At 37.3% G+C, this 20,209-nt stretch overlaps 3 protein-coding genes across 17 annotated transcripts in view; 2 read left to right on the plus strand and 1 right to left on the minus strand.

Annotated features, from left to right (window-relative positions):
- The window catches only part of LOC6739144 (calcium-transporting ATPase type 2C member 1), a 33,735-nt gene extending 25,687 nt beyond the window's left edge, over nt 1-8,048 (plus strand). For 7 of the 11 annotated variants that reach the window (XM_016171957.3, XM_016171956.3, XM_039293521.2 and 4 more), the window contains 2 exons: nt 3,838-4,153; nt 4,206-5,485. In XM_016171957.3, the coding sequence (XP_016033000.1) occupies nt 3,838-4,153; nt 4,206-4,905 (1,016 nt within the window). In that variant the 3' untranslated portion in view covers nt 4,906-5,485. Of the gene's footprint in view, nt 1-3,837; nt 4,154-4,205; nt 5,486-5,678 lie in introns of those variants that run through there. The other 4 variants (XR_006541758.1, XR_001599804.3, XR_005543998.2 and 1 more) reach the window with 4 other exon arrangements.
- A 1,964-nt stretch (nt 8,049-10,012) lies between these two features.
- LOC6739145 lies at nt 10,013-10,837 on the plus strand. The gene has a single exon (XM_002085902.4). The coding sequence runs from the start codon at nt 10,095-10,097 to the stop codon at nt 10,710-10,712; it is 618 nt and encodes a 205-aa protein (XP_002085938.1). The 5' UTR covers nt 10,013-10,094; the 3' UTR covers nt 10,713-10,837.
- LOC6739146 (zinc finger protein 768) overlaps nt 10,810-20,209 on the minus strand; it is a 30,268-nt gene continuing 20,868 nt past the window's right edge. For all 5 annotated transcript variants that reach the window (XM_039294209.2, XM_039294207.2, XM_039294206.2 and 2 more), the window contains exon 7: nt 10,810-19,970. In XM_039294209.2, coding sequence (XP_039150143.1) covers nt 19,398-19,970 — 573 coding nt within the window. In that variant the 3' untranslated portion in view covers nt 10,810-19,397. The remainder of the gene's footprint in view (nt 19,971-20,209) is intronic.

The following is a 20,209-nucleotide window of genomic DNA, read 5'->3' on the forward strand; positions in this document are numbered from 1 at the left end:
AAACGGTTTTAGGGTCTGACTTTACCGATAACTAATACCGATAACTAATGAATATAGTAATTAAAAAAGGAGTGTGGTTTTTAAGAAATCCTTGGAGGTCGAATATCAGCCAAACCAAATTAGAGCCTTCAGATACCAATAATCGTGTATAAAAATATTGGGATTCTATTTTAAAATCAAACAAAGCGAAAGCATGTTTGGTCCTTAGGACTTTAAATAGGTACAGTGTATATGTACATAGTACTCTTCATATACATCGATATTTATTTTTCCAACATCACTTGTATCCTATTCTACATCCGTCTGCATCCCATTGTTGTTCTGTTCGTGTATGTACTTGTGTTAGGCCAGGCAATTGTGTCTAATTTCATCGACTAATCCTTGAAATACTGTATGGGTTGTGATTGGACTGATGATTACATCAGGAGGCTGTGTTTTATTTAATGCTTTTGTCTATTTTGAGCAGTAGGCCTTTGCTCACTAATTAACCATTACTCGTAGAGTGAAAGGGTATACTAGATTGGTTGAACAGTATGTTGTATGTAGGTAAAAGGAGGCGTTTCCGACCATATAAACTATATATATTCTTGATCGGAATTAATAGCCGAGTCGAACTGGACAAGTCCACGTCCGTCCAAATGAACGTCGGTATCTCAGAATAAAAGCTAGAATACAGATTTCAGAGACAAAGATGTTTGTTAAGTTTGTTTGTTAACCCATGTTGCCACGCCCACTCTAACGCCCTAAAAACGCCGAAATCTGCCAATATCTTACTATCTATCGAACATCTATCGAAAAATCCAGAAAAATTATGGAATTTCGCGTTCGCATTCACACTAGCTGAGTAACGGGTATCTTATAGTCCGGGAACTCAACTGCAAATTTTTGTTTGTTATACATTGAATGTGTTTTCATAAATGCAGGCCATTCATTCCATTCATTCATTTTGAATTTTATTTTCCTTTAAAACAAGGTAAAACCTTTTTTGAAATCGTGCGTATGCTCGCATTAATCAGTCTAAATTTCCATAGCATTGCAAACTTCCTCCCAATTAGCGAAGTGCGTTTGCAAATGCAGTACGGACTTGGCCAAATAATCCTGCATGTTGATTGCGTGTTTTTTCTTGCAGTATTTATAATGGCCATTTTCATGGAAACACAGTCTGCAAGCAGCCGAATGAAGTAGTCACGTACAAGAACTCGCTGAACAATTTGGAGTGATTTGGAGAATTTGCTCCTTCAGCTTCCAGTTGGAAGTAAAAATGCAAACGACTCTGGCAAAGAAAACTTCTTACTGTTTCGTGAGCCATACGATGGCTTAAACTACCAAATATGGGCTAGTGTATTTACTCGGCAGTGCATGCTTGTTTTATTAAAATATTGGGTACAAATTCGCTTTGATTTTGGCCGCCAACTTCACTCCGAACCCCTTTTCACTCCGATGCCGTGCGAAGTTTTCTTGTGGATGGCAGTTCAAGTGGTGAACAAAAAGCTTGTTGCACAATTTTAGGCGCTTGACATTTTCATAAACTTTGCAGCAACTTTTGCATCCGGTTGCACCCACGATTCTGCCAAATCCGCCTTTGGCTTGCGGTTATGCTGCGCTTTGTGTCTCAACATTTTTACATCACATGCAATGCCCAAAACATTTTCTGATTAGCGGGTTAAAAACAAAGTATTTGTTATAATAGCTCAGAAATTTGTTAACCTACTTGTAGAATAAAAATGTTGTCTATAAAGGAAAGGCAAACATCCGACATTTCACTTAATCTAACAATTGCTATTCATTTTGCTTGTACTTTCTATCCGTAGTTAGTCTTTTTTGCTCTTCAACCTCACTCTTACTTAAAATACTTATGTAAAAGTAGACTCCAGAAAAGAACCCGTATTGGGGCTCTAGGAGCTATCACAAGGCTTACTATATCCGATTAATAATCTCATTTCACATGATACCCATTGTGATGTAGTAACTATCTATAGCCTATCCAAGTTGGTTTCAATGTCGGCGGATATTGTTTAGTAAAGGTGCAAGTACAGAGTCACGCGCTATAATTATGCATTGTTTTATTATTTATTGGTATTAGTCTGAGTTCTACTACCTTCCGAGTTTGAAGCCACTGCTTATAAATGCTTCCGAGTGGTATAGTCACCGCTATTAATAAAATAAATTAAATATTGAATAGGGATTACAGTTCGCCTTCACGTATTCGTCAGGGAAACATGGAAAGGTACAGATAAAGCATGGAATTTGAATTGATTCTTTTTATAATGCATTGTTATTTGTTGTCCGTATTTTTTATTCTGTTGTCATTGTCCGATCTGATCGAGTAATACACCAATCGAAAAGTTGCCCAGAAACTAATGGAATTGCATACCAAGGCATTGAAATGATTGTATATTTTATGAGACAAAGTGTTGTAAATGTACAAGTTAAAATTATAAAATCGATGCTGAAGTTATTGAAAATGTTATATATTTATATAACTTTTTTTTAGTCCGCAAAGAGGTGATTTATTTTGATTTTACAAAACCTGTAAGAACGAAAATCCACAAGATCGTATTTGTTTAAAATGTATCTACGTATCAAAGTGTGTGAATGTAAGACAAAACCTTGTTTGATCTATAGCTCCTATAAACTGGCTAGATTTTCGATGCTTGATGCAGACTTAAATGGCTGAGAGACTAGTATAAAGAATAACAAACGCGTGGTTATACTCATTTTACCAGTCCCATGAAACACAACATGGACGAGATAAGGACGCACTTTGGGGGCACCAAGGCGGCCGCGGTCTGCATGCTACCGACTTCTTTACGGCTCGGGCATTAGGGCAAAAGGATATAAAGAGAGCAGGAGACAAACTCCTTGCTACTGCAAGTTTAAAACAGTCCTGCGGAGAATTGAAAACGAGGAAAATGGTGAGGAGACGGCTACATCCTGGCCACCTCCGGACGGCGGCTGGCTGCTTTTAATTGTTGGGAGACGGCGAATGGGATTCAAGTCGCTGAATGCGTTTTAATTACGCATCCCTTTGCTTATTTTACCGCGCATCTTTGCGTTGGGCACACCCTGTTGCTTTTGTTGCAGATTGTTATTATTTACTTCAGTGCACTCTGGCTAAAATTTTGCGCAAACACGACAAGCACTGGGATGGGAAGGCAAGGAGCTCGGTTCTGGGCAGGACAAATACGCCGGCGCCATAATGAAAAATGGCGGTGCGACTTTTCGCAGAAGTTCTGCTGATGCTATTGTTGTTCCTGTCTCCTACAGCTGCCACCCATTGAGCGCACTTCATAAATGCGCTCGAGTGCAAAAGGAATGGAGGCGGGAAATGGTATTGGCATGAAGGGTGTGGGGAAGTAGGTCGTTCCTTCTTAAGTTTTTCAACTTTATTGCTTGGGTTTCAATTGAATTTTCGAGGAGCAAACAACCCGCTGCCTGCACACCCAACAAATTAACAATTGTTTTTGAACTCCTTGGGGATTAAGATCCAAGTCGACGGCTTCAAGCTGCGCCGACACACACGCGACTCCTGCCTGGCCAATGGGGCAGGAGGGGCACCACTTTGCAGCGCTTCAGCCTGTTGCTCGACAAATTGCTTGGAAAATGCAATGAAAGAGATTTAACTTGACTGCCTTGGCACAACAGGGCCTGCCTTTAGTGCCAGGTAAGAAGGGGTGCTAGGCATTAGAAGTGGGTTCAAGGACAAAGGGAAGTGGTTCGTAATTTGTAAGTCATGTTCGCTACCTCTACAGTCTGCCCTAACACAGTTTCGTTTTGTTAATGCAGGGAACTCTGTATTAGCCTGCGTTTTTAACAAGATTTTTTTCTAACTCCCAGCGAATCTCATCGGTATCGATACAATTCACCACCAGACGCTTTCCGGTCAGGAAATGGATCAAATGAACGAGCACCAACTGGACAAGGTAGCCAACAACGTGAGCGTCTTCTACCGCGTATCGCCACGCCACAAACTGGAGATAGTCAAGTCCTTGCAGCGCAGTGGCAACATAGTCGGCATGACTGGCGACGGGGTGAACGACGGAGTAGCTCTGAAGAAGGCTGACATCGGCATTGCCATGGGTAAGAACGGGACGGATGTGTGTAAGGAGGCGGCTGATATGATTCTGGTCAATGATGATTTCCACACCATAATGTAAGCGGATTACTTAATCAGTTGAGTTGTGCCTAACTTTCTTTTCATGCAGCGCCGCCATCGAGGAGGGCAAGGGCATATTCTACAACATTCGCAACTTCGTGCGCTTTCAGCTTAGCACATCAATAGCTGCCCTGGCCCTGATTGCCCTGGCCACTCTGATGGACATTGCTAACCCGCTGAATGCCATGCAGATTTTGTGGATCAACATCATAATGGACGGTCCGCCCGCACAGTCTCTGGGTGTGGAGCCCGTCGACCACGATGTGCTCAAACAGAAACCACGGAACGTGAAACAACCGATGATCACAAAGTCTGTGGTGGTGAACGTTCTACTGAGTGCCAGCATAATTGTACTGGGCACGCTGTGGGTGTTCCAGCGCGAAATGGCCGACGGGACGCTGGGAAAGACCAAGCGGGACACGACGATGACCTTTACTTGTTTCGTGTTTTTCGACATGTTTAACGCCCTGTCTTGCCGCTCGCAGACAAAGAGTGTCTTTACCATCGGACTCACTACCAATCGGATGTTCTTGCTGGCCGTCGCTTTCTCGATCATTGGTCAAATGCTCGTTGTCTACTTTCCGCCGCTGCAAATGGTTTTCCAGACGGAAGCTCTTACGCCGTATGACATATTCTTCCTGGTCTCCCTAACCTCGTCTGTGCTGGTTGTTTCAGAGATAAAGAAATGGTTCGAGCGTACCATGGAGCGCAAGATGTACAGCACCCGCTCCGAGCTGGATTTTGTATGACAAAACGCAAGCGCTAGAGAAGATTTGCACCCCAAAGCCGAGTAAATTAAATAACTAACAAAAAATCCATAAAAAAAGTAAAACTATGCCAAAACAAGCGAGGAGCGCGGCGAAGTGCAGTTAGAGAGAAAAGCCGAAAACAAGAGCGACGGAGCAAGGATGTGTGTGTTTAACTTTACATTTGACTTGACCAATTAAGAATGATTTAATTGTTACTGTGGGTTTTCAACCAGATTGCACAGCAGGGATTTTCATAGATTTGAAGTAAGCTTCCAGGTTTGTTCTATGCGCTCTAATTTTTGCATTGTTTTATAAATGGCAAAGAGTTTGGTTTTATTTTAATGTGTTTATTATCTAAGTAGCCTGTGTAGTACTATTATTTTTTGTGATCCATTTATTCAAACATGCTCACGTATATAAACGAAAGCGTTAAGCGCATACAATTTATTCGTTCTGCAATGGGCTGCAAAGCTACTTTTTATTTAACTTTTATTTTCATTTTATCTCTAAGTGCTTCTCTCTAGTTTCTAATGCTCACCGCGCAATTTGAGTCAATACGAAGTGTTTAATAATCTACAATGTCGGCAAAAACAGTTTAATGTGATATTATTTTAAGCACATAAACCTGATCATCCCACTAGTGTGCAGAATGCAAATTTTTAATTTTTGTTTATTTGCATCTCAACTTGTGGAACAAATTATTTCAATTTTGAAAAATAAAACTTAAACTGTAAAGAAATTGTAACAATTAATTATGATTTTGATTTTCATAGATCTTACTCGTTCTTCCCCACAGCGAAGCAACCGGATTATAAATCAAGTGACCACTTACTATAATCCGAGTATATTCCCCGGGAAAGTGCAATACCACTAGGTCACAGTCAACATACATAAGAATAAAACGGAAGCGAGTCAAAAAGGCATGAAATGGACAAGCTAAGCGAGGCGTAGTTAAAGTAAAACATGGTTTTTTTGGTATTATTGATGAATAATTTATTCGGTATTTGAAAGCAAGCAATCAATTTGTGTAAAATTGAGGCAAATCAAAACTCTAGCGTGCTATCAAAATAAAACAATTTTTGACGAAGACATCTCCAAAACAACTTTAAATGGAGAGTTCAGATCAACAAAAGATTTTTGTATGTAATCAAAAATGCTATAATTTCCGCATACTGTGTGGGCGTTGATTTGATGCTTTGGTAATTAAGTTCATTATTAATGGGTTTACCAAAACGGAATAATGCACCAAGCAAATGCGAAATCTTACGAAGCAATCAGCACCACGTTTACTCGAATGTAAAGCAATTTTCGCTCATATACTTAAATAAAAATAAATTCATAGGAAAACACGGTTCTGTGTACTATTCTGTTGCTTGTAGGTTGAATTGAACTCTAATGCAATAGTTTACTAAACGGCAACAGAAATTTACAAGTATAGCCTATCCAGATTGTAATCAAAAGTATACATCTCAATAATAAATTAATACATTTTGAAAAAATAAACAAATTCAGTAGATTACCAACACTTGTCTACCCCTTATAAATTAACGTAAATATCATTGACATAAAATTCATATCATACCAACTCAGAGTTCACTGTTGCACTGGAAGCATATCACAATTTGTCCATGTTTTTATACCCGTTATTTGTAGAGCAAAAGGCAATTCTTTATTCGTAGAAATGTTAACCCTATTAAAGAATATATATTCTTGATCGAGATCACTGGCCCGGCCCGTCTGTCTGTCCGTCCGTATGTCTGTCCGTATAAACGTTGAAATCTTGGCAGATATAAAAGCTACAGACACAAACGCGACCCATAACTGCAACGGCCACATTTTATAGAAATGATTTTATATTTTAAAGTTATAAGTCTTGTCAATTCCTGATATGCCCACATTTTTTTTTTAATTTTGATATTTTTTTATCAAATTCTATCGATAATTAAGAACAACTTTGAAATACTTCCCTGGCACTCCCACTATTTGAGTAACGGGTATCTAATAGTCGAGAAATTCGACTTTAGCGTTCTCTCTTGTTTTTATTTGAATGAGCTTGTATGTCAACATTTTTCACGAATTTAAAACTTGGTTTTAGCAATTTATGTGCACACTGCAGATCGCATTCAAAGGACCAATCGTTAATAATTCATTTGATCACACACATTAAGATCAGCTTACGCTCAACAAAAACGCACTCATATATCACGGCAAAAAAAAAATGAAAAAACTTAAAAACAAAAAAAAAAGAAAAACCAGGAAAAATAATTGATAAAAATGCTCGTTCAACACAGCAAGCAATTGAAGGTTCATAATAATATCAGCGCATAAAAGCATACTAAAAGTACATCGGCAGACAACCAGAGACACACATTCCCACACACGTTCAGTCACATCTCATCCACAATGGTAACAATAATTAGAAAAATAAGCGTATTAATATAGAGTAAAAAGTATGAATGTCTGGAGGACTAAATAAAGTGCACCAAATAAAATAAATATGTTAGTCAAAGCAGGTATACATTATGGAATTAAAACTAAACTCTACTCAATGTTATGTGTAAGCAAAGTCCGAAATTCGACTTATAATGAATGATGATACTAAACGAATTCTTAACCACTGAAATATTCATTGATCGTCTATTAATATATATGTAAGTTTAAATGTCTAACTGGACCGCCTAATTTAAGAGCTCCGAAAAATGTGTTGCCTAAATTCACCATTTACCAAAATAGTTTAAATAGTTTGGTGCAAAGAAATGTACAATTGATGACAACCGTACGAGTTCTTAAAATCCATTTCTAAAAAACGCTTAACCTATAAAAATTAACTATAACTATCTGTGCTATTAAATTTAAGCTATAAAATATAGACAAATACCAAGAGTAATGCAAACATACATTCAAACATATTTCGAGAATAATAAGAACCCTGAGAAATGGCATAAAGTAAATTGAACCATCATCGTTTGTTTTACCAAAGCTATCCCCTAAAAGTGTATATCATTTTATAAATTTAACAATATTGGGGCAAGATCTTAGGCATAAAATGAATTTTGCAATGGCAACCATATATTTAATATTAATCTGCGGAATATCGTAAAACAAGTATTTACCGAATATAATAAACTTTATGTAGTACAGTATTGTCTTTAATATTTTTTAAAAATGGTGTTGAGGGCCTTTTCAATAAAAGAAAAACTTAAAGAGCTGCATTTGAAACCTAAATAAATTTGAAGCTCTTGGTGGCGGGCAATGGCTGGTTTTTCGCCGCAGCTGCAGAAATGTACTTTAAATTCTTGGAAAGGAATTTAGAAATTTAAAATAAAACTTTTTAGTCGGAAGTTTTCATCATACATAAGGCGAAATCTGCAAAGCATTATATTATATATGTTAATTTATACACTTTCGTTTTTGATTTTATCCAAATCGGTCAACCAAAATATGTAGCTGTCGGAATATTAATTAAAAATATTATTTATGAAATCTTAGTTTAGTTTTTTTTTTATCACAATTTGTATACCTTTTATTCGTTAAGTAAAGGGGTATATAAGATTTGTTGAAAAGGTAGAAGGAAGCGTGTTCGACCATATAAAGTATATATATTCTGTACCAAACCTGAAACGCCTACACGTTTAAAAAAATGTCATGATTTTTTTTTATATTTTTATGTCTTGTTAATTTTATCGATTTGACAAAAACTTCTTGCCGCGACCTCTATAACGTCCACAAACCGCCCAATACTGCCACGCCCACACTTTTAAAAGAAGTTTTGATATTTTCCCATTTTTTTATTAGTATTGTAAAAAAACATTTTGCCACGCCCACTCTAGCGCCCACAAACGGACCAATACTGCCACGACCAAAATTTTGAAAAAGTGTTGTAATTTTTTCATATTTTTATTAGTCCTGTACAATTTTATCGATCTGCAAAAAAACTTTTTGACAGGCCCACTAAACTCCCAAAAATCTAGTATTCCTATACTAGAATTGTTAAAACCGCAGCGTTTAGAACTGACGTATTTTCCGATCACCAGTGGAATCGATTCGGTCATGTTCGTCGTATCGGTGGGTGTATACAATGACAAAGGTACAGAAAGTGCCCAAAAACAAAAAGAACCGTTACATTGAGAGAGTCAAAATTTCTTGCTTAGAGAGACAACATATGGTACTTATTATTCATGCAATCAGACTTTAAAAAAAATAAACATTCAATACCTTTTTTTAGGAAATAAACTTTCAACCTGCAGTAGTGCTATTATTTTAACCGCAGCTGTATGCCTTAGCATCGTTTTAAGTCTTTCGCTGTATGTTTAGCTATTGAGCTTTTTCAATAGCTGTTGCGAATAATAAAAAACCGAAGAAAGTTTGTTTTTATTACGACAGCTTTTATTTTGCGAATTGTTATTCTTTTACGATAGCGATAATTGAATGCGTAAGTTTGGTCTTTTCCGAAACACGAAGAATTGGCAACTGGCGGGCAGGCAGCCGAAATGCAGCGCCCAAGCTTAACGTAGGTGGCTAACAACAACAAACAAGGAATGAGCGACGTACAGATAAATGCGTGCGAGAACAGCGGTTTGCACTATGGGCATCGCAACTGATACCACTGACTAATTTGGCTTATAATATTAAAGAATATGTGATTAGTCTACTGCACAGTTTTGGCGGCTGCATGACCCAACACTGTATTTTCAATAAGTAAGTAAGTCAAGTTTGCAAGGCTTAGGGAAAATTTGGCGAGTATTGTGCGTCGCAATAGCTCGGTGGCTTAATTAGCCATATGTATTATTTATTGCAGCGCACGAAATCACCAAAGTGTTTCCGTTTTGCTTATATAAGAATTTCTCTTTAGCTTAGAGGTTGTGCTGCCTTGCCTTTTCTTCGCCGGTAGAAGGAAGCGTTTCCGACCCTATAAAAATATATATTTTTTCTATATGGATCTCTATCGGCTGGTAAGTCTTTGGTACTACTTCTTCATAGTCGAGTAAAGGGTAACTAATAGTCGAGGAGGTTTTTCTTCAGCGCCATTTCTTGATAGGTATATATATGTCCTTGCAAAGTGCCAAAGCCAAAATTAGTGGTAAGCTAAGAAGGCCAAGACTTTTAATGTAGTTTAAATTATTAAATTAGTCGACCTTGTACATTTAGTAGTAACATTGCTAGTTAGATTTTTTTCATATTGGCGAAGGATGAACAAAGGCCAAAAGTCCGTGGCGGACGACATGGCCTCGACGCCTTTCGGCAAGGAGGTGCTGATTGGCAACTGGGCGGAGCGCCGCTACGCAGTCGAGGAGCAGAGCAATGCCATCCTGCCGGGGATCCGGGTGAGTGGTTGCGAGCTCCATAGGTCGCTCTGCCACGACACCTACACTACTGCACCCTTCGATGGCGCCGAGGTAGTGCCCTTGTTCGTGGATCATCGCATATTGGCTTACCAGAACTTTGTAAGGAATAGGCGATCTTCCCTAAACCTGGTGGACGATGAGCTACTCAAGAGGAACTTCACTACCACCCACACCCTGGAGTTCCAGGAGATTCCTCGACTGCGTCTTATACACGCGAGTGGCGAAAAGGACAAAAGCGGTCCTCCGAAGCAACCGGCGGACGTGGACAGACTGCAGGCCTTCGGAAATCTCACGAAGACACACAATTACCTCTTTCGCTTCAAGTGCGAGAAAATGCTGGACGAGATCAGCAACATGCAGACCACCTACTCCGCGTGCTTCAACCGCCCATGGGAAAAGAAGCCAATCTTTGAATTCGGTCCAGACTACGACGGAGTCGTTAAGTTTGACTTGACGTGCTAGCAGCCAGAACTATATTTTCTCCCAAGATTGTGTAAGAGAATCTACAAATTTCGCAACAAAAAAATTGCAACCGTGTTCCCAAAGAAACTCGTTCCTCTATATTACAAGATTCAATTTATTTCAAATCATTTTCTTGTATAATAATATGGGTTCGTATTTTAGTAGTTCTATATTTTGGATGCCAGAAATTCTTTGATTTTTTTGTTGCACTCGCCGTAGCATTGGTTTTTCCATTTTCATATTTGGTGAGCTATTGAAAAATTGGTATCTTCATTCTTTTCGAAATTAGTAAGTCAATAGATGTTTACAATACTTTTGCGCTTACCATTTCTTTTGTGTGGTACAGAATATATATTTAAATGTTAATTAATTGTTACAAAAAGTAAAACTTTACGACATTAAACTAGACGACGCAAGATTTTGCATAAGTTTACTTGCTTAAATATTAATTTTTGACGCGGTAATATTTGCTTGCCTTAAAATCTTATTTATTCTTTTGTGAGTTCGATTAATTTTGGACTGCCATGATAGGATTCTTTTTGTATTTTTCTTTTTTTGGCTGACGATTAAGTTTAAAATGATGCTTAAAATCTAAACCAATGGAAGTGGTGTGGGTGTGGGTCTGAGTGTGTGTGTGGTGGAGAGTGTTGGTGTGTGACTTGGTGGTGCTAGTTGCGTGTCCCATGGTGTTCCTTTGTGGTGTGCGTAATCTAAGGGATTACTTATAGTTTGGCTGGGGTGTAATGAATTGTCTGGATATATGTCTGCATATATAGTGTGTGTTTATTTGCTTATAACAATTATAATTTTGAATTTGACCTTTTTTTGGATTTAGTAGTTTTTATTTTCATGACGGTGAATTTTGTTTATTCACTATTCGCTTTTCTTCTAAACTTTTACTTTTGCTTATCGCTTTTTGGATGTCCTCTTTTCGTTCATTTAATTTTTGCTTATTTTTAAGTCCTAGAGTATTTACTTGTAGTATTACCTAATTTTTATGTAAAAAATGATGCTTATACATTTGGCTTAAATTTAATTTTTGTTTTGGTTGCTCCGAAAAATGGAATTAAACGTGAATTTTCATTAAATAGTTGCCAAGACTTGAGTATACATTGTTTTATGCAATCAATTTTGCAATGACCGAGATTAGTGTTGTTCCGAGAATTTTATTTGGAATATCGCCGAGAAGGTATACATCAATGTATTTCTAATTTGCGCAAGACATGTATCTTGTATTTTTTATTCAATGCCAGTGGTTAAGTCACCATTTCTTTTTCAGATTTTGATATCTAAAGACATCGCTTTTCGCTCGAAAGCACGTTTTTGTCGCCAAACTTTTCTTCGCAAGGTTTGCAATGATTTCTTTTTATTTTTCTCTCTAGATTGTGTTATGTAGAATATGTTTTCTGAATAGTTTAGAGAAACATTTATTAGTATGCAAATTAATACGTGGTATGTTACGAACCTCATTTTTGATTCAGCCGAAATGAAGATGCTTTTAATATTCGAAATAGTTGCCAGGGGTGTTCTTTCCTACGAAAAATCCTATTCGTTCTTTTCCGGTTATTGTAGTTGTAAGTGTAAAACTAAATCAACAATTGAACTATCAAACTAGGATTGGTTTAGATTAAAAAAATTAACACTGAAGATTATACAAAACGCGAACAAAGTGTGTACATCTGTGTGTCATTGATGTCGGTAAGCCAGTTTTATTGTTTTGTGCAATCTGTTTTTATTATTTTTGTACCAATTAATTCAATTTTTACCAGGAAAGTGAGATTTTTGTTCTTCTAGTTTGTTTCTTGTAATATAAAAACGTTTTACATTCGTTTGTTTTGATTTTCACTGCGTTGGTTTTTATTCATATATGTATAACTTGGTTTTTACATTCAATCGATTCAAAATGATACAAATTCAAATAGTAAATTGCTTAACAACTTTTAGCTATTGTTACTTCTGCTTTCGGTTTTGCATTTGCCTCTTTAAAAAATATATGTATATAGGTAGTTAGCTTGCTTCTTATGCTTGTTGTATACTTAAAATCGCCTCTGTCGCTATTTTTGATTCGGTTCAATCTGCTTTGTATCTTTCTATCTATCCATCTCACAATCCCCTCAATCCGCATCCTCATCCGCTGCTGCTGACTATTAGTTGCTCAATTGGGTTTGCTGCTCCTGTCGGTTGTACATATAAAAGTCGGTCGGTAAGAAAAAAGTGTTATTTATTATTGTACTATGGTTGCTGCTGCGGTATCCGTGGCATTTGTTGTGTATATCTTGTAAATTAAAAGATTTGTTCGGTTTATTGTTATTACTTGTATCAGGCTATTGGCTATTGGCTGGCCCAGGGCAGGTACTCGTCCTGATCCTGGTAGTTTAGTATCACTATTGCTTTGTTTGATTCTATCTTGGTTTGATTCGGCTTGTGGCTTTGATTTTCGATTAAACGTTTGCAATGAAATTCTCACTTTCTGATAAAAACAAATTAAAGTTTGATCTGGGTGTGTCGTGAAAACGTAATCGGCTATGGTAGCGCAGTGGTCAGTAGTTCTGCATGGATATGTTCTTTTCAGCTGATTAAACTCATAGCGAAAATTCGATCGTACCTCTTTTTACTCAGCTGAACTGCTGGTCGGGCATATCTGCTCTTCGTTTTCTTGGTGCATTAGCTATTTGTTAGCGAAATTAGTGAAATAATTGATTTACTTACGTTGGTACTATTGCATTTGCAGTTGCAGTTTGTGGTTGCTTATGTACAGTTTCAGTTGAGTTACAATTAATAATAAGTGCTTTCCTGCTCGCTTTCGAGGCGGCCATTGATATATGCGTAAATAAAATTTGTTTCTATTGACACTGCTCAGTTATTATTTCTATGGTAGTTATTAAATTGTAGTCCCTGTCAATCGTTCATAGTAATTACAAACGTATATATAAAAGTAATGCCAACATAACAAATTGTGTTCGGTTCGTTCTTCAATCTGATCTGATCCGATCCGATCTGATCCATCGGGTTATTGAACTTATCGTAAATCATCGCTTGAGATGATTTTGTATCTTTGCTGCGCTCACAGGCAAGCGCACGTTTTAAAATGAGTTTTCATTTGAATACTTTACTTAACACTTAATGGAATATACTTTAATGTCTGTAAGTAAATGTTACTATATGTTCTCCTTTTAGTTTGTTTTTTCGGCGTTTTCGTCGACTTTTACTATTTTTTTGCTGTTTTTCTCAGTTGTAAGCTGTCTGATTGGTTTAGTTTAGTACCTCTGCTTGTGTTTGCTGATATTCTGATTTTCTATTTATTTAAGAGCTGTATTTACTTGTTGGTTTGTCGGTTGCTTGTAAAAATTCTGTAAAATATTTTCGGTACTATTTCTTTCGGCTTGTGGTTCGTTCCTGTTGCAAAAACAACTTCGTATATAATATAAATAAATTATTTGATTTCTGTCTGCAATAAATTACTTGTTCTATGGGCACATGGTGTCTATTGCAAAAAGTGATCGTACTCATAGGCATAGAATGAGTTTGGGCCCATTGACTAAAAGATTTAAGACGATTGATTATAGTGTGGTTTCGCAGAAATTCAAACTGAACTTCGCTCGAATTGTTAGCTTGGAAGTCTTATCTATGGGATACGATTGTGTATCTTCCCTTGAAAGGTATAAAAAGTAATTTTGTCACCACTTTTAGGACACTGTGAAATACACTGGGCCCAGTACAGTTTCTATGCCTTGATCGATCAGATATTTGCAATAATTTCAATATAGAGTTTTTATCAATAACGCCATGGGCGTAATTAACAACTAACGAGGCTATTGTTGTTTTGTTTTGGATTTCATTTCGTCATTTCAATTCACTTTTGGGGTTCTTTTAAGCCAAAAACAAGATGTGTTTGAATTTCTGTGATCTTGTATTAGTTTTTAACTGGCGTTCAATACAATAAAAGTCTGTAGTTCCTCCTTATACGCAGCTAGCTGCTGTCACAAACTTCAAGGGGTTACGTTAAATATAAGTAGATATATCGTATATATATAGAGAGTATGCCTTAAATAGTTTAAAAAATATAATACACCATACATATAATTTAAGAGTTTAGGGTTTTCCATATGCTATACGCTATTTGCTTCGTTTTTTGAAACTATTTTTGCTTTTATTTTTGCTTTTCCTTTTGCTTTGAATTTGTTTTATTTTATTCATTAGTTTGAGTGACATCAATCCATTTCTTTCTTCGGTAATCGCTTCCCTTTCGGATTTTTGGTAATTGAACTAAAAATATTTTTGTAACTCGAATTCAATCCGTAGGCTGGGTGTTTACAATCTTTACAATCTCAAATCAAATCAAACAGATGTTGAATGGGCTTTTCTGTATGTTATTAAATATTATCATTTCAAATGGTTCTCATTCAGAATCATCGTTATTATCATGACTCAGTTTTTATTTTAATTCTTACCGTTGCTATTTCAATGTGTATTTATCTATTTTTTAATAATCTCTTCTGTTAGCTGATCTCTTGAATTATATTTCGTTTGTTGGTTGCTTTTATGCTTGGTGGTTGACTTAAAAACTATTATCACTATTGCAGAAAGCGGCTGTACTCAATTATAATGCATTCGCTTCTGGAAATTTTAGGGCGAAGGGCTGAGTTTTCCTCAGACTACACTGCCCTCTATCCCTAATATTTTCTGTTTCGAGTTTGCTTCTTTGATGTTTGTATGTTGGTTGTGGGCATTTTCTATTAATATTGCTTGTCTCTGGTATTGAGCTATATGTATGTTCTGAGTCGGAAATGTAAGCCGGAAAAGTAATCACTTCTGAAATATTCTCAAATATTATCCTGACGTTTTCATGTATTATTCATCGCTATTATAATTTGTTTCAATTTTAAGAAGAAAGGATTTTTCTTGTTATTTTCTTCACTTTAGTTTTTCGTTTTGGATTTCCAGGGTGTCATGATTTCGTATCGAAACGCAGTTTCTAGATAATTTCACTTTTGTCATGTCTGATTTTTATTTTTCTCTGTCGATTTTGATGTGCCAAGTTTAATGTTTTTTTCATGCCTCTGTTACCTTGTGTGATTGTGTTTCTTGGGTTTGCAATATGGTTACACGTTACTTATGTTTACTTATTATGGCTCTTTGAAACTGCAATTAAAATTTCTGCTATAAAAATTACTTGTATTTGTACTCTTGGTTATTTAAATTGGGCTATTGTTTTTTGTTAGGTATGCTTGTAACTTTGATTGGTTTTCCTATTTCTTTATCAGTTATTATCTGCAGCATTTATCTCCTCCGACGGTTTGTCGTGTTTTACATCATTATGGTTCTGTTTCGGTCTGGTCTATCCGGTTAGTCACGTTCTAGCCCCTTTGTCCTTCTAGGCTTGAGTCATCTTAAATGTTTCCCCATCTCAACTGTTACATTCTTATAAGTGTACATATGTACCTATGTACCTTATGTTTGTCACTTCCGGTGTGATCTTCGGTCTTCACTCTTCACTAATGCTTCTTAGAAGACTTCTAAGCGCAAAATTCCACTGAAGCAGCTGGTGTACTCCATTGTGCAGCTTTCTTATAACTCATGTTTGCTATTCAGTTTGGTTAGCAACTATCAAATCAAATAAACAATACTCAAACAAACTAGTAATGTAAACAAAATTCAAAGTATATGAAATAATAGGTAATTGGAAAACTATAAATGTTTGCAGAACATGATAGGGCAATTTGTAGCTCCCGCTATGTTCTGCAAAATGATTTTGGAGCATTTAAAATTTTGTTCTTAGTCTCTGTCTTTATGCTAGATTTTGTTGCGCCTAAATTTATGATTTTTTTTTGATTAGGAGTATGCTTTAAATTTTGTGTTAATGCCTAAAATGTACAAAAGTTTTACGTTTAGGTTTGTTTTTAATTTGCATTTATCACAGCGACATTCAGTCTAAATTTTGCTTTTATTGGAATTATAGCATAATTTGCCATAATTTTCTTTGATATAAACGTTCTCGTAAACATTTTCATTTGTTTTTTTTTTAACTAAAACTAAACATAATTTTGATTTAAAGCCAAAAGGTTCATGTGTGTTTTCGTCGTATGTTATTATCGATTTACATTTTCGATTTTTTAAAGCCGAAAGGATTAATAAAATTTTGTCTAAAAGGCCTAAAGGTTTGCTAGAGCTTAATGATAAACTTTGTGTTTTTATAGCAAATCATGCTGATCAGATCGATCTGATCATGTCCCTTTTGTCTAATTCCAATAAAAGCCACCATATTGGGTACCATATCAATTTTTGGATGTTGGTTGCCTGTGACGGAGCATGCAATATTTTTGGATTATTCGTCGTGATCCGCTCTCAATTTTGATTTAGATGTGCAATTTTAATGTGCCTAAAAGTGATTTTAAAATTTTGACTAAATTTACCGTAACCGTAGGCGTAATTTAATATTTTACAATGTCAAACAATTCATTCAAACTTTTAATAAAACTTTTGCTTGTAGAGTTACATTTAATTTTTGCCAAAACATTCTATGTACAATTTTGAATAAACCATTGTTGCCGAAACTTTTGCAGCGACACTCGTATCACAAAAACCAGACGCTCTCGCAAGCCGAAAATTCGTAGTGTTGTATAATGCCAGAATTGTCTGAGTTGCCCCGTTTAGAGAGGGAATCATAAGAAACAGACTTTGGTAAGGATAAAATCAAAGGATACTTGAAAACATAATGCAACAGAAAATCTGATAAATCATATAATTGTTTTATTGAAAAAATTTAAATAAAATATCCAAACATAATTCATAAACTTTAAATTTAAAACAGTGAAAACAAATCGTATTCGGAGCACTTACTTTGATTGCATTAGAAACTTAATTGACTAATTATTAAATTTATGAAATAATGAGTAGATACTTGATAAGGTGAAACGACTAACTGAATATAATTTCTTATCTTCCACGGTGTTTTCTACATATACATAAAATATGCATACTTTCACATAAAATATGTATATGTGTTTTAGGAAACATATTCTAAAATATCAATAACAGTTATAAATGCTTTGACGGTACATTGGAAAATTTGTTAAGAAACTAAATTTGTCGATTATATCCACACAGTTGGCAGGGGAAGAACTTAGATGGTGGGGATCGGGTGGTCTTCATTACGGTAGATTATACTGAGTATAAATTGGAGGATGGGTACGCGATTATCGATAATCTTTTGACTATTGTTTATGCTTGTGTATGGCACCTGAAGAGTCACATTCGAATTTGCCTGCTTGGTAAACAAGATGCTCCAGCTGATTTCTTTTGTCTGCCTTGTGTGTGCAAAAGTGTGGACATATTTGGGTTAAACGTATGCGTGCCTAATAACTAAATAAAAACTCAACATAAATTACACATTATTAGTTGGGGAAGACAACAAATGAATCCTAGGTCAATGTACTTAAGGTTTCATAACTTATCCTTGATTTATCGTATCATTAAATTGCATTCCAGTATTCATTTATACACTTTAAAAATCACATATCAATTGAAATGAAAAAGAAACTTCCAATAAGAGTTTGGTGGTGGCCCCGTGGCCAATCCCCTTGGCTGAGCCAAGCGTAAGTCGATCAACCATGCTCATTAAACAGAAACTCCAATACATCAACATATCTAAAGTACAGAACTCAAATTTTGATGCTGCTTCGAAAATCAAATTACTCAGCGCCAACGTCTGCGTTCCCCATCCTATTCTCTGCCAGCAATCCTTCTGCCCCTTCTGCCTTCGCCCCAAATAGCTGCCCTATCTATCACGTCGCATGTTCATACTCATTGTATCGGAGCTATCCTAGTATTACGCCTAAGTCGTATATCCTCGATTAATTGTATCCAAAATTAAGGGTTACGAAATTCGCCTGTACTAAAGTGTCCGTGTGTTTGGTGTGTATAAATATTTTATGTATTTTTAGTCTTAAAAGTTGTTGGGGTGCTAAAACAAATAGAAATCGTATAACGTTGTGTTTTGGCTCTCGTTTCTCCTTCGTTCTGCTCATTACTTCTCTTACACATTGACCATTCGCATTTTATGTTCATGGTTTATATCAAAGAAGTTTAGAGTCCTTTTCAAAAAGACTAGTACTCGTCCTGTTTGCGTTCTGTTCAGCTCCTCTCTGTTCGTTCGTTCGTTTGCCATTACCAAACTGTGTTTCGTGATTTTAAGATTAGTTTTAAAAACTAGGAGAATTTGTTTTGCGTCTAATACTAAAGAACTAATCGAACCTATGAAGTATGGTGAATAGTTTGTGTCTATTAACTTTGAATTCCTGCCTCCGGCTCCTGTCTCTCCTACTGATGACATCATAGAGATCCGAATATCGAGTGTATGTGTGGATGAATGGGAATCGCGTGTGATAGAGTTGGCGGCGGAGGCGCTGCCCCGTTAGCCACGCCCGGATGACCTGGATGACCCGGGTGACCCGGATGGACCGTATGGGAGGCCGGTGGCGGCGGCAGCGTGATCGAGAGCGTCACAGTCTGTGGCGCCGCAACTGGTGAGGCGTGGGCGGATGAGGGCGTGACCGCGGTGACAGCGGCGGCCGCTGATGCAATGTGATGCGCGGACGACGTGGGCGGAGGTGGCGGCGGATGGTGTTGCTGCTGCGGCGCCGATGGCTGCTGTTGTTGTGCCCCAGTTGCTGCAGTGGTGGGATGTCACTGGGCTACCACAGAGGCAGAAGCATTCTGCTGAACCACCACGCCGGATGCCACGGAGTTGGCCACCGTTACTGTTACGGGCGGAGTGGGTCCTCCGTTTGCGTGGGCCACGCTGGGCTGTTGGGCCTGCTGCTGCTGTGCCTGAAAGGGATGCTGGAAGGGTGGTCCGTAGCACTGCGGAAAATAGAGCTCGTTCTTTACTACGGACTGCTGGACAACAGCGGCTGCCGCAGCGTTGGACGCTATACTGCGCACCGGAAGGATGTTGGCCTTGTTGTCCACTGTCGAGGGATTGTTGTTGTTGAGGAACTGTTGGGCCGCCAGGCTCTTGGCGTCGTTCATCAGGTGATTGGCCACCTGGGCGACAGCGTTGTTATTCTGCTGCTGTTGCTGCTGCTGCTGCTGCTGCTGTTGCTGCTGCTGTTGCTGTTGTTGGTGCTGCTGCTGTTGCTGTCGCCGCACCTTAGTGGTGTTGGGGTTCATGTGGTTGTCGATGTGCTTGGTAACCTCATTCTCCGTAGCAAAGCGCCGACGACAGTTGGGCATAGGACAACAGAATGGACGATCACCCTGCGTGGTGAAAACAAATAGATAGATTAGAGCTCAGACCAGGGTAGATAATTCAGACGCGATTTCTCAATTTCATGATAAGATCTATAAGAGCACTGTGGAATTTCAGTACGACCTCAGAAGTGGCTAGCTAATAAATGTATTAAATAATATATAAAATAATCTGCAAGTTAGATTAGACATAGATGTCTATAGGCATTATGACTTTCTAACAAAGGTAACCGAGACCCACTGCTTTG

Source organism: Drosophila simulans, chromosome 3L (genome assembly GCF_016746395.2).
Source record: "Drosophila simulans strain w501 chromosome 3L, Prin_Dsim_3.1, whole genome shotgun sequence".
NCBI lineage: Eukaryota > Metazoa > Arthropoda > Insecta > Diptera > Drosophilidae > Drosophila > Drosophila simulans.

Coding starts and splice junctions, on each gene's coding strand:
- LOC6739145 (XM_002085902.4), top strand. CDS start 10,095: ATGAACAAAGGCCAAAAGTCCGTGGCGGACGACATGGCCTCGACGCCT.